Consider the following 14,707-nt stretch of genomic DNA (forward strand, 5'->3'; position numbering starts at 1 on the left):
CACCACTTATAAACAGGCATCTGGTCCAGGATCATTTATTCTCGTTGTGAGAGCAGTATTTGACATCTGAGCAGAAAGACACAATGGCTCTTTGGGTACGCTAAAACAAATCAAATGTATTTGATTATTTTAATGATATTTAAAAGACAGTATTATTATTAAGGTGTAGTACAGTAGACCTCTGTCACTATGGTTACTGTTCCAGTTAAACACATTGAACTGTCATTACTAGTGTTCTCGGTCTACATTGCAGGTGTTCGTAATGAGATTATACTGATCCATACGCTGGTTGGATAACAGTGCTATCTAACTGATCAATACAATTACACATTAATGGCTATTTATTGCTATTTTCAACCGATTTGCATTGATACCTAAAACCAGCCTCTGTCATCGGAAAGTATTAAGTTTGATCAGCGTTCTTGAGCAGAGATACCTGCATTATCCAGCATGGTGCAAAGGTTGATGGGAGACAGAAAAAGTCTTAACAGGAAATGATTTCTCATTGGAGACTTCTCAGAGTCTCTCATCAACGCTCGAGCAAGATGATGATGCTGCTGATGACACAGATGGAGTCTATGAGAGAGAAAGAGAGTCATATATTTTTCTGTAATAGAACTGTGGGAAAATACAATTGCTACAAACTTGCTTTTAACTACTTTGGTTTGCCTGGATAATTTGGATCTAGTTTAGAAGCTACCAAGGCACTCAAGGAACACATTTATGTTACGTCACTCACCCTCTCTCGTGCCTGGTGCGGCGCGGTGTCTGGCTCAGCAGCCTCCTCGTCTTCCTCCTCTTGGACCTCCTCCAGAGTGGCTGGGGTGTCTATCTGGGCTGGTGTGTGGCTCCGTGCTAGGGACGGGGACGGGGCTGGGGATGGGGACCTGGCTTGGGACGAGGGGATGAAGAGCTGAGGAGTGATGGCCACCCCTTTGGCTTTGAAGTGGTCGTTGGCCTGCTTCCCGGCAACTAGGAGTACCAGCGAGCTGCCACTCTTACGGATCAACCCCACCACTTGCTCGTGACTGCTCTGCTCCACATTCACACCATCCACCTCCACCACCATGTCTTCGTCCTCTAGACCAGCCCTGTCCGCGGCTCCACCCTTCACCACCTTACAGAGAAGACATCAAGGGGTGAGCTGAGTTGTGAATGGTTTGGAACGTAAACAACAGTTGACAGTTGCTGAATGACAGGAGTGTTTCAGAGGTACGGAATTGAGGCTAGCATGTGCTTTGCCTCTTGATCTTTCCCATAGTAGTTCATGTATTTGGGATGCATTCTCTTGTCTGTTAGGCTACCTGTTGGATATACAGTGCTAGTCAAAATTTTGGACACACCTACTCATTCAAGGGTTTTTCTTTATTTTTACTATTTTCTACATTGTAGAATAATAGTGAAGACATCAAAACTATGAAATAACACATGGAATTATGTAGTAACCAAGAATGTGTTAAACAAATCAAAATATATTTGAGATTCTTCAAAGCAGCCACCCTTTGCCTTGATGACAGCTTTGCACACTCTTGGCAACCAGCTTCACCTGGAATGCTTTTCCAACAGTCTTGAAGGAGTTCCCACATATGCTGAGCACTTATTGGCTGCTTTTCCTTCACTCTGCGGTCCAACTCATCCCTAACCATCTCAATTGGGTTGAGGTCAGGTGATTGTAGAGGTCAGGTCATCTGATGCAGCACTCCATCACTCTCCTTCTTGGTCAAATAGCCCTTACACAGCCTGGAGGTGTGTTGAGTCATTGTCCTGTTGAAAAACAAATGATAGTTCCACTAAGCACAAACCAGATGGGATGGCGTATCGCTGCAGAATGCTGTGGTAGCCATGCTGGTTATGTGTGCCTTGAATTCTAATTAAATCACTGACAGTGTCACCAGCAAAGCCCCCCCCCCCCCACTATCACACCTCCTCCTCCATGCTTCACGGTGGGAATCACACATGCAGAGATCATCCGTTCACCTACTCTGCGGCTCACAAAGACTCATCAGACCAAAGGAGAGATTTCCACCAGTCTATTGTCCATTGTTCATGTTTCTTGGCCCAAGCAAGTCTCTTCTTGTTATTGGTGTCCTTTAGTAGTGGCTTGATTCACACAGTCTCCTCTGAACTGTTGATGTTGAGATGTGTCTGTTACTTGAACTCATTGAAGCATTTATTAGGGCTGCAATTCTTGAGGCTGAGAACTCTAATGAACGTATCCTCTGATTGAAATGCATTCCAGGTGACTACCTCCATGAAGCTGGTTGAGAGAATGCCAAGAGTGCAAAGATGTCAGCAAGGCAAAGGGTGGCTACATTGTTTTTATTTGTTTAACACATTTGTGTTTGCTACATGATTCTGTGTTATTTCATAGTTTTGATGTCTTCACTATTATTCTACAAACTTTGGACTGGTACTGTAGGTAGGTGATCTGTTCATTGTACTTACCTCTTTGATATACTGGCCAAAGACTCCCTGTATACCGTTGAGGTGGAAGCCGTACCCGGCGGAGGTCTTCTCCATCTTGCACAGCTTGAGGAGATCTGTGGTAACAGGGGCTGGGGCCGGGGCTGGGGCTGGGGCCGGCACGGACTCTGGGTAGCTGGGTGGAGGGGTTACTGGAAGGAGGGATTCCATAATCTCTTCCAAGTAGAACAGAGGAGAAACGCCTCCCTGTGAAAGATCACAATTAATCTCAGACCTATATCTCAATTCGCACAGTAGTCTTCTTTACTGCACTTCTGTTTCTGGACAGTTCCTGAGCCTGTATACACTATGAAATGACTGCCCCTCACCCTTGAAGTTTTTCAACTTTAGTAGGCTTTTTGAATGGTCTTTAAAGTGCAAAACGGCATTTGGCAGCATGACTATAAGTGAAAAGCTTCCAAGCAATACGACTGATAAATAGCTAACAATTTAGCTACACAGACTGAGTTTACCTTGTATCTTTATTGAACTTTTATTTCAATCTTTGCACTGTCTCTATGCACACTCACAGGGATCTACACACACACACACACACACACACACAAACACACACTGTCACTCCAACACACACACACACACACACACACACACACACACATACACTCACTCCATCATTTGCTCACTCACACATAATATGCACATACTTTTATACTGACTACACACATGCACACCCATTCACATGCAAGTTGCTGCTACTCTGTTGCCTAGTCCCCTTACCCCTATACATATCTACCTCCATCACTCCAGTATCCCTGCTCATGTAAACATGGTATTGGATCTGACTTATAGTATGCTTACTTACTTATTTACTTTGTGTATTTCATATTTCCTATTCTTATTTTTTATTTTTTTCTAGTAATAGATTGTTATGGATTATTGCATTGTTGGGTTTTTAGTTTGCAAGAAAGGCATTTCACTGTACTTGTGGATGTGACATTAAAACTCTAACTTTTTATATATATATATATAAATGACGGGGTTTTCACGAATTTGATGACATATTGTGAAGCATTTTCAAAAGATTAGTGGATGTGATCTGTAAGTAAAGCGGAAGAGGCGGAAACTTTCACAGGGTGTTCAAACAGTTTCTCAGCATTGTGGTGCTCATCAGTATCAGCTACAGCTTCATTATAATCCAAAAGGAAAAACTGATCCTAGATCAGCACTCCGACTCTAAGACACTTTGTAAATATGGGCCCAGATGTGTAGACCAATGTGCTTGAGCCAACTCCTATGACTGTTGTTTCATACATTTATTTCCTAAATCCAACTAGAAAGATTGATCCCAGAACCCTCACCATCTTGTAGAGCGTGTCAGTGTCTTCATCGACCACCAGGAGGCAGCACTTGTTGCCACACTGTCTGATCCTGTCCACCACCTGCTCATGGCTGCAGCCATCCACTTCCACACCCTCCACGGCAACCAGCCTGTCCATCTCCTTTAATCCCGCCCTCTCGGCTGGGCTACCCCTGTCAATGTCCCTGATGAAGTGGCCTGCAGGTAGGATGATATTAAGATGGTGTTATTGTGTAAAATTATGCAGGCAGATGGCTATTGTTGTTGGTGAATAGTTTAGTAGTGATGATCCTATGTGGCTATTAGTAGATGTGTTGTTATAAGACATTATAAGGGGTTCATACACGCTTATGAAAAGCCATTATAACTGCATCATAATGCATTATACCTGTTCGCTTATAGTAGTGTAACCAAGTTTTTCTTTGGATACCTACTGAACATCCAAATTCACACACCATACAAACACACAGACCTGTCTTGTTAGGCTCAGTCCTTAGGAAGTATCCATAGCCGTCTGATCCTTTGACCAAGTCTGCGATGCGTGGCTTCAGTGAGAGGAGCTTCACTGTGGCTAGCCCCGCCCCTATCTTGATTCGTTTTATCTTGTAGAACCTGTCTGTGTCCTCATCCACCAATAGGAACATGACGCTGCTGCCTGATGCCTTGACCTGACACAGATGTCACAACGGGCTCATTCGGGCGGGTGCAAAGTTAAATAATGTTTCGATTGAAATTAACAGAAGAAGAGTAAACATTCTTATCTGTTATGTAGAATAAAGACTTATGACATATCTTGCCTAAACGTAACCAATCACATTTGTTTCTGCCCTCAAGGCTGAGTTGCCCAGGGAAACCAAATGGAATTAACACTGATTTGCCAAATGATCATTGTCCTGACTCCTGTATTCTGAGTGAACAAAATGCGTTGACAGGCTGTAGAATAATATGCCAGATATTGAAGTTAAATGTTAACCACAGAGTAGTGTAAATAAGGACTGAACCCTGACCTTTTCAACTATCTGGTCATGAGTGGTGTTCTCCATGTTCTCCCCGTTGACCTCTATCAGGCGGTCGTTGGTCTTGACCCCTGCCCTCGCGGCCACACCCCCTGGGGCCACCTCTGTCATGAACATGCCCACGTCACCTGGGACAGGAAATGGAGGAAAGAAAATGTAGTTTAAAATCACAATCCTGAATTCATTATCATTGGACATAAAGAAGACAGGAATGTATGTTAAGGGCCCACGCCATGTGAGACGAAGATAATGTGTTCATTTGATGCTTGATCAACAAACAAAACAATTGAATAAGAATCCTCAGAGATTACAATAATTGCTGTTGTCAGTTTGGTTCTTATCTCTTATCAGCAATATCACAATCAAAGAGAGAACCAAAGTAAATACGTGTGTGTGTGTGCGTGTGCGTGCGTGTCCCACCCCTCTCATCTTTGATAGAGCGCAAAGAGAAGCCGTAGTCCCCGCTGGACTTGGCCAGGTAGCAGAGTTTGGGTTTGGGCGCCCCTCCTCCCACCCCGTTCATGGCGTGCTGGGTAGGTGTGGCGTGTGGGTCAGACAGGTCCACCCCCTTAGTCTTAGCCTGCTTGTAGGATGCCACATCCAGAACGTGGAAGGTGACAGACGCACCGCTCTCCTTCACCAGGTCCACTACCTAACCCAGGACACACAGCACAGGAGAAAGAGATGGGACAAAGTATGGTATGCTGCTACATTATTACAGTACTTATTGCTACATGTGTTCTCTAGTAATTCCACATTTAGCTAACTTAAACTGGTACCTTACCCCAGGCACTTTAAAGGACTTGATAGGTGTGAACAATATAGCAGACACGGTTATTACCATACTATTACTATATTGCTTACTCCTTTATCATTTCAATACAGTAAAAAAAGAGGGAGGGTCTAGGGCTTATGTGGAATCGAACAACTGCTAGCCCTGTCAGTTTCCCCTCTCCCCCTCCTCACCCGTGAGTGATCCATTTCGTCCACATAGGTTCCGTTGACCCGGAGGATGCGGTCTCCGTCCTTCAAACCCACCAGCTTGGCCGGGCTGCCACTCTCCAGGTTCCTGATCAGGTGACCATCCTCTCCTTGCTCCACCCTCAAGAGGAAGCCAAAACTTTGACCTGCCTTCTTACTCAGCACTATCACCCTCGGCCTGTACCCAGCCATGTCCTGCAACAGAGACCACAGGGTATCAATACAATACAATACAATACACACACACACACACACACACACACACACACACACTGGTGAGCACAGTCACCCTCTGTTTTTACTCAGCCATGTCTTGTAATACAGACCAGAATGGGAGAGTGCTGACACTGTGTGGATCAGTGGTAAACCCCATTGTATCTAACCTCAATGCTTAAAACTTCCCCCACTGTCTTGAAGGATTTCCCACATATGCTGAGCACTTGTTGGCTGCTTTTCCTTCACTCTGCGGTCCAACTCATCCCTAACCATCTCAATTGGGTTGAGGTCGGGTGATTGTGGAGGCCAGGTCATCTGATGCAGCACTTCATCACTCTCCTTCTTGGTCAAATAGCCCTTACACAGCCTGGAGGTGTGTTGGGTCATTGTCCTGTTGAAAAACAAATGATAGTCCCACTAAGTGCAAACCAGATGGGATGGCGTATCGCTGCAGAATGCTGTGGTAGCCATGCTGGTTATGTGTGCCTTGAATTCTAAATAAATCACAGACAGTGTCACCAGCAAAGCACCATCACACCTTTTCCTCCATGCTTCACGGTGGGAACCAAACATGCGGAGATCATCCATTCACGTACTCTGCATCTCACAAAGACACGGCGGTTGGAACCAAAAATCTAAAATTTGGACTCATCAGACCAAAGGACATGTCCATTACTCGTGTTTCTTAGCCCAAGCAAGTCTCTTCTTGTTGGGGTGCTTTAGTAATGGTTTCTTTGCAGCAATTCGACCATGAAGGCCTGATCCACTTAGTCTCCTCTGAACAGTTGATGTTGAGAGGTGCCTTTTAACAAGGCACACCCGTTAATTGAAATGCATTCCAGGTGACTACCTCATGAAGCTGTTTGAGAGAATGCCAAGAGTGTGCAAATCTGTCATCAAGGCAAAGTGTGGCTACTTTTTTGGTTACTACATAATTCTATATGTGTTATTTCATAGTTTTGATGTCTTCTATTATTTTACTATGTAGAAAATTGTAAAGATAAAGAAAAACCCTGGAATGAGTAAGTGTGTCCAAGCTTTTGACTGGTACTGGAGCTATACCACTGGAGGCTGGTGAGGGGAGGACGGCTCATAATAATGGCTGGAACGGAGCAAATGAAATGGCATCAGACACATGCTTGTAAAAACCATGAGTTTGATAACCATCCCACCGATTCTGCTCCAGCCATTCCCACAAGCTCATCCTCCCATTTAAGGTGCCACCAACCTCCTGTGAGCTATACTGTAGCAACTCATAGGTATGTACTGTACAGCAACGTCACCATCAGATAAATTGCAGTAAATCGGGTGTGGAGTGGAACATTTGCACAACAGAAATCTGATTGGCAATATAGAGAGATAAAAGAGGGATATAAACACATATATTAAAGGACAAGATATCCCGTAGAGATAAAAGAATACATAAGTCAGTGTAGGGTTGGGCTGAATGTCATTGATTACACTGATACTTTACTGACGAGAGATCTCTAGAGAGTGTATTCTGCCAACCATTACGGTGAATTCCTAACTCGCACAAACACGCACACAGACACACCACCATCTACACTCGTGTTTTAATAGTGTAGCAAAGTGCTGATAGCTCTTGAAGAAGGTTAACCTGCTATGCTACCTCTCCCGTGGCCATGGGTTGTTAATGGTTAACAGCAGCCAGGGCCAGCTGAAGGTGCGAAGGGCTCTTTTAACTGGAATGTGTGAATTTGACCCCCCAATCAAGATGGTCAACATGAGAATCCTTGTAATGTTTATTACACTGTTATCACAGAGAGAAAGTAAGACGTGACGGACGTGTGTGTGTTTGTGTGTAGTGTAAGTCTGTGTGTGGCAGTGTGCTGATATTTGTCTGTTCCTACATTTTGCTAATCTAGTTCCAACTCTTAGATTATGATGAACACAGTAATATGTAAAATGTTAGCATTTAATCCTTGACACAGTCACTGTAGACTGCTGTTTTTAGGGAGATTGTTTCCTGGAAGTAGATGCAGTCCTATAAACTAACCCAAGATGACAATTGCAAGGAAACACCATCTACATTGAGTGGAACCATGATCCTTTACCAAAAAGTTGAATCCTCATTGTGGGGGCGCATGTCAAGTACTAACCCCAAAGTCTTCTGTATTGTTATTTGGAGCCCCACTATCCACTGCACCTGTGTCTCTGTTGTTGCTCTATGTCTCCATGTGAGTCATTTAGCAGACACTCTTATCCAGAGAAACTTACAGGAGCAATTTGGGTAAAAAAGTTAGAAAAAGAAGAGATTTTTCACCTATTTGGCTCAGGGATTTGAACCAGTGACCTTTCAGTTACTGGTACAACGCTCTTAACCGCTATCCTACCTACAGTTGAAGTGGGAAGTTTACATACACCCTAGCCAAATACATTTAAACTCAGTTTTTCACAATTCCTGACATTTAATCCTAGTAAAAAAATCCCTGTCTTAGGTCAGTTAGGATGACCACTTTATTTTAAGATTGTGAAATGTCAGAATAACAGTAGAGAGAATGATTTATTTCAGCTTTTATTTCTTTCATCACATTCCTAGTGGGTCAGAAGTTTACATACACTCAATTAGTATTTGGTAGCATTGCCTTTAATTTGTTTAACTTGGGTCAAACGTTTCGGGTAGCCTTCCACAAGCTTCCCACAATAAGTTGGGTGAATTTTGGCCCGCTCCTCCTGACAGAGCTGGTGTAACTGAGTCAGGTTTGTAGGCCTCCTTGCTCGCACACGCTTTTTCAGTTCTGCCCACAAATTTTCTATGGGATTGAGGTCAGGGCTTTGTGATGGCCACTCCAATACCTTGACTTTGTTGTCCTTAAGCCATTTTGCCACAACTTTGGAAGTATGCTTGAGGTCATCGTCCATTTGGAAGAACCATTTGCGACCAAGCTTTAACTTGCTAACTGATGTCTTGAGATGTTGCTTCAATACATCCACGTAATTTTCCCTCCCCATGATGCCATCTATTTTGTGTAGTGCACCAGTCCCTCCTGCAGCAAAGCACCCCCATAACATGATGCTGCCACCCCTGTGCTTCACGGTTGGGATGGTGTTCTTTGGCTTGCAAGCCTTCCCCTTTTTCCTCCAAACATAACGATGGTCATTGTGGCCAAACAGTTCTATTTTTGTTTCATCAGACCAGAGGAAAGTTCTTCAAAAAGTACGATATTTGTCCCCATGTGCAGTTGCAAACCATAGTCTGACTTTTTTATGACGGTTTTGGAGCAGTGGCTTCTTCCTTGCTGTGCGGTGTTTCAGGTTATGTCGATATAGGACTCGTTTTACTGTGGCTATAGATACTTTTGTACCTGTTTCCTCCAGCATCTTCACAAGGTCCTTTTCTGTTGTTCTGGGATTGATTTGCACTTTTCGCACCAAAGTACGTTTATCTCTAGGAGACAGAACGCGTCTCCTTCCTGAGCGGTATGACGGCTGTGTGGTCCCATGGTGTTTATACTTGCGTACTCTTATTTGTACATTTGAACGTGGTACCTTCAGGCGTTTGGAAATTGCTCCCATGGATGAACCAGACTTGTGGAGATCTCCAATTTTTTTCTGAGGTCTTGGCTGATTTCTTTTGATTTTCCCATGATGTCAAGCAAAGAGGCACTGAGTTTGAAGGTAGGCCTTGAAATACATCCACAGGTACACCTCCAATTGACTCAAATGATGTCAATTAGCCTATCAGAAGCTTCTAAAGCCATGACATTATTTTCTGGAATTTTCCAAGCTGTTTAAAGGCACAGTCAACTTAGTGTTTGTAAACTTCTGACCCACTGGAATTGTGATTCAGTAAATTTATATAAGTGAAATAATCTGTCTGTAAACAATTGTTGGAAAAATTACTTGTCATGCACAAAGTAGATGTACTAATTGACTTGCCAAAACTATAGTTTGTTAACAAGAAATTTGTGGAGTGGTAGAAAAACAAGTTTTAATGACTCCAACCAAAGTGTCTGTAAACTTCCGACTTTAACTGTATGTCCATCATAGTCACAGTCTTAAACACCTGCCGTTGTGCACCACCACACATAAAATAACCATACATGTGATATCAAAACACTGAGCAAAAAGTAGAATTGATCATGTTAACAAATATAGCATTAATTAGCATCAAAAGCTAAGTAACTAAACACAATATATACGTGATTCATTGATAGACCACAACAATTGGAGAAATAGTAGAACATTCACTCACCTGCTCCTGTCTCTAGTCCCAGTCCCAGTCCCAGTCCAGAGGAGAATCTTCGGTTGTGTTAAGGTGGTATCTCTATCTGTTTCTTCACACTTTTTCTCTCTCTCGCTCTTGCTCTCTCTCTCATTTCATTCTTCCCACCTCCTCTCTCTCTCTCGCTTCATCCCTCCCACTTGCTCTCTCTCTCTCTGAAGGACTTTGACAGGTCAAAGTTGGACCTAAAGGCTGAGTTATTTAACAGTGTCTCGTGGCAGGAGCATCTTGGGGAGACACATGTCTAAACAGCCCAGTCCAGGTATCCCTTTAAAACCACTGTGTTAATCACAACCCAGTCATCTGTTTAGATTGGTCAAAGGTGACAGAGGAGGGTGGAGAAAGCTACTGACAATGTCAAGGATCAAGGCTTGGCAACGTCACCACAACAACCCAATAACAACAACAGCAGCAGTAATGATGGGTTAATGGGAGCAAAGACTGGCTGACTGGGCGTATTGCCTGGATGGAAGAATTCCATGCTTTATAATGGAAATACACTTATCTGTGGGATAGTTCCCCAGTATAGTATGCTTTATCTCAAACTATAGTGTGTAATGCATATTTATATCAGCAAATCAATAAATATAACCATAGTCATGTCTTGATGCCTCTGAAGCCAGTCTTAGATATAATGGTTGGTTGATTGATCTGTGAAGACTGTGTAATTCTCAGGCAGTGGAGGCTGGTGGGAGGAGCTATAGGAGGATGGGATCTTTCTAATGGCTGGAATGGAATAAATGGAACGGTATCAAACATATGGAAACCACCGTTCCGTTCATTCTATTCCAGCCATTACAAAGAGCCCATCCTCCTATAGCTCCTCCCACCAGCCACCACTGTTGTCAGGTGAGTCAGTTTGGTAGTACTGGTCTGCTTCTTACTCACTGACACTATAAGCCCAGACACACAGCTTGTCCGACCAACAATATCGAAACGCATCTCAACTCAGTTATCAGTATGGCAATCAAAAATACCATCTTTTGACAATGTAGTTATGGATGAAATGCTTAAGGTGAGTTTAGGGTTTGAAGGACTGTTATAATTGGACCATTATGTACCTTGCAATAGGGAATCTGGGTCCATGTAACAAAGGGAGTTTGAGAACATTTCTCATTTCAACTGATCTCTGCCACCTGCTGTCAAGAGAGGATTCAAAATGATTCCCTCAAGAGGAAAGCCATTTGTAAGACAACTGCCTCCCAGAAAAATATTTGATTTTAGTGATACGGGATTGAAGAGAATGAGACAGTGAGGATGAGAGAGGGACAAAAAGAGATGTGTGTTAATAGGTGTGTTATTGTGTGTGTGTTTGTGTCGGTTAGGTCAGAGACAGAGAGTCTGATGGGCAAGAGCTGGCTGCTGGTCAGTCACATGGTGTCTGTTTATACACACACACACACACACACACACACACACACACACACACACACACACACACACACAGAGAGAGAGACTGGTGAGGAATGAGTCTCCAGACGCAGGTGTGTGTCCCTGGGGTAAACATTAAAGACCGGATGGTGCATTGTGCAGCCAGGGCGAGAGAGACAGGTGACCCTCTGGCCAAGCAGGTACTCAGCAGGGGCCTGTAGCTGTGTTTGTACAGATTGATGTGAGGGGCACAGGACAGGAGACATGCAGGGTCAGCAGACTAACAGTGTGTCTGAGAGAGACAGAGATCCTCTTCAGCTTGACCAAACACTACTGCCTGACTTATGTCACTATTCATTACCCTCTACACGTGCGTGTGTGTGTGTGTGTGTGTGTGTGTGTGTGTGTGTGTGTGTGTGTGTGTGTGTGTGTGTGTGTGTGTGTGTGTGTGTGTGTGTGTGGATACAGAGACACCGAGTCTCATCAGACCCAACCAATGGTTGAGTGTGTTTGTGTAAGAAACATGGTTCCATTTCTGCTACAAAATTGAGTCATTGTATTGGTATAAATGTAAAGGTACTTCACTCTAGTTGGACGTCTGTCTGGAGTATGGTACTAGAACGTATTTATCTATTCTACACATCGCCCTCACACGATCTCAGATCAGAGATACACTTATTCTCAACCTTTCATCGTGCTTTAATCATTCCAGCAGGTGGCGGCATTACCGTTACACCATCTGGGTGTAATCAGCATATTTTCATGTCATATCAGATTGAGACCATGATGAATAACACTCCTCCCAGAGAGAGAGAGACAATGATGAATAACACTCCTCCCAGAGAGAGAGACCATGATGAATAACACTCCTCCCAGAGAGACACCATGATGAATAACACTCCTCCCAGAGAGAGACCATGATGAATAACATTCCTCCCAGAGAGACACCATGATGAATAACACTCCTCCCAGAGAGACACCATGATGAATAACACTCCTCCCAGAGAGAGACCATGATGAATAACACTCCTCCCAGAGAGACACCATGATGAATAACACTCCTCCCAGAGAGAGACCATGATGAATAACACTCTTCCTAGAGAGAGACCATGATGAATAACACTCCTCCCAGAGAGAGAGACCATGATGAATAACACTCCTCCCAGAGAGAGAGACCATGATGAATAACACTCCTCCCAGAGAGAGAGACCATGATGAATTACACTCCTCCCAGAGAGAGACCATGATGAATAACACTCTTCCCAGAGAGAGAGAGACCATGATGAATAACACTCCTCCCAGAGAGAGAGACCATGATGAATAACACTCCTCCCAGAGAGAGAGACCATGATGAATAACACTCCTCCCAGAGAGAGACCATGATGAATAACACTCCTCCCAGAGAGAGACCATGATGAATTACACTCCTCCCAGAGAGAGACCATGATGAATAACACTCCTCCCAGAGAGGGACACCATGATGAATAACACTCCTCCCAGAGAGACACCATGATGAATAACACTCCTCCCAGAGAGAGAGACCATGATGAATAACACTCCTCCCAGAGAGAGAGACCATGATGAATTACACTCCTCCCAGAGAGAGACCATGATGAATAACACTCCTCCCAGAGAGAGAAAGACCATGATGAATAACACTCCTCCCAGAGAGAGAGACCATGATGAATAAAACTCCTCCCAGAGAGAGAGAGACCATGATGAATAACACTCCTCCCAGAGAGAGACCATGATGAATAACACTCCTCCCAGAGAGAGAGACCATGATGAATAACACTCCTCCCAGAGAGAGAGAGACCATGATGAATAACACTCCTCCCAGAGAGAGAGACCATGATGAATAACACTTCTCTCAGAGAGAGAGACCGTGATGAATTACACTCCTCCCAATAGGTAGCAGTCATCTCCCTCTCTCTCTCTCTCACTCTCTCTCTCTCCTTTGATTGGCATTCTCATTGGGTTGTTTATGTGGGTAATTGCACCTGCAGATTGACTGGCTGGCTGCATATTGAACTGGGGTAATTAAAGCTGTGGATAGATTGGGTTCTGCGGTCTGGAGAAGTAATATACAGTCATCGTTCTCTCTGAGGGAGAGCAGTTTGCATTCATATAACCCCACCACAGGCCCTTTGGATGAGTCCCTTCTCTGCAGAGCAATAACACGCCTCAGCAGGCAGCAATCTGCTACTGTAGAACAGGTCCTTTGATTATAATTCAGCAGGTGTTACCGCCAATTCAGCGGCCCATTCGTCTCTGCCTGATTTTAAGGGAAACAGTGCAGGGAAGCCATGCGGAAAATAAATAGCTTGTTCCATTGGAAGTGAGTTGATGGAATAATGTGTCTTAGCCTATATGACAATAGTTTGTTTTGTCATTCTAATCTATGGAATACATAAACATCTGTGTAGGCCACTTCCTTGATGGGAAATGCACTGTGTGATAGGCTAAACTGTGCATTGTGAGACATGGATAGGCTGCATTTCACACATGAAATAAGTCTATGTGAAGTTTCATATCTACATTGGGAGATGATTAAATTACAGTATCAATATATAGATCTCTTGAAGTCATAAAGTAGAAGTCGATTGTAATAACCGAGGCCCTGCAATATTGAGCCCTGTAGACTGGTTACTCATTTTGAAATCTGAGCTTGTAAAATCAATGTGTTTTCTTTATTCACCACTTGAGGGAGCCACTGGAGCGCTCTGTTCAACCTGTCATTCATAACTTTCTACCCGAGTCAGAGGACCGTTGTCCTCCACCCCCAAATGCGGCTGCAAACAGACTCGACTACCAATCCCCTACTTCCCATAGCCGTGGAAGTAGGGGTGCTGAGGGTGCTGCAGCACCCACTGAAAAATCTGAATAAAAAACAAATATTAATAAAAAGCAATTGTTGATTTTCAGTCAGGTCATTCACGGCCAAAACTTGTGGACTTGATTACGTGCTGCTGTGCCGTTTGTTGCTAACGTTACTTTGCTACCTGCCAACTTTACAGTTTTTACTTTAAAATTATCGTTTTATATTTTTATTTTTTCCCCTCGCTCAACTTTTTTCATTCAACTTTTTCACCACGG

General features: G+C 43.7%; 1 protein-coding gene across 2 annotated transcripts; it reads right to left on the reverse strand.

The window, feature by feature from the left end:
• Nucleotides 1-19: 19 nt before the first annotated feature.
• Nucleotides 20-10,366, reverse strand: LOC115161183 (Na(+)/H(+) exchange regulatory cofactor NHE-RF3). 2 transcript variants are annotated; one of them, XM_029711964.1, is made up of 9 exons: nt 10,211-10,366; nt 5,764-5,973; nt 5,218-5,449; nt 4,789-4,925; nt 4,254-4,449; nt 3,783-3,979; nt 2,446-2,670; nt 740-1,117; nt 20-576 (listed from the first exon to the last, which is right to left on the reverse strand). In XM_029711964.1, the coding sequence occupies exons 2-9, from the start codon at nt 5,968-5,970 to the stop codon at nt 517-519; spliced, it is 1,632 nt and encodes a 543-aa protein (XP_029567824.1). In that variant the 5' UTR covers nt 5,971-5,973; nt 10,211-10,366; the 3' UTR covers nt 20-516. The 2 variants fall into 2 exon arrangements, with proteins under 2 accessions (XP_029567824.1, XP_029567825.1); XM_029711965.1 differs by lacking the exon at nt 10,211-10,366 and adding an exon at nt 6,162-6,185.
• Between the last annotated feature and the right edge of the window lie 4,341 nt (nt 10,367-14,707).

Source organism: Salmo trutta, chromosome 24 (genome assembly GCF_901001165.1).
Source record: "Salmo trutta chromosome 24, fSalTru1.1, whole genome shotgun sequence".
NCBI classification, from domain to species: domain Eukaryota; kingdom Metazoa; phylum Chordata; class Actinopteri; order Salmoniformes; family Salmonidae; genus Salmo; species Salmo trutta.

What these genes read in the sequence shown, in the direction of transcription:
- LOC115161183 (XM_029711964.1), bottom strand. Translation starts at nt 5,970, where the DNA reads ATGGCTGGGTACAGGCCGAGGGTGATAGTGCTGAGTAAGAAGGCAGGT. An exon ending in ACGAAATGGATCACTCACGG is followed by an intron (nt 5,450 to 5,763) that starts GTGAGGAGGGGG and finishes GTCCTGGGTTAG; the next exon opens with GTAGTGGACCTGGTGAAGGA. An exon ending in GACTGAGCCTAACAAGACAG is followed by an intron (nt 3,980 to 4,253) that starts GTCTGTGTGTTT and finishes TCCTACCTGCAG; the next exon opens with GCCACTTCATCAGGGACATT.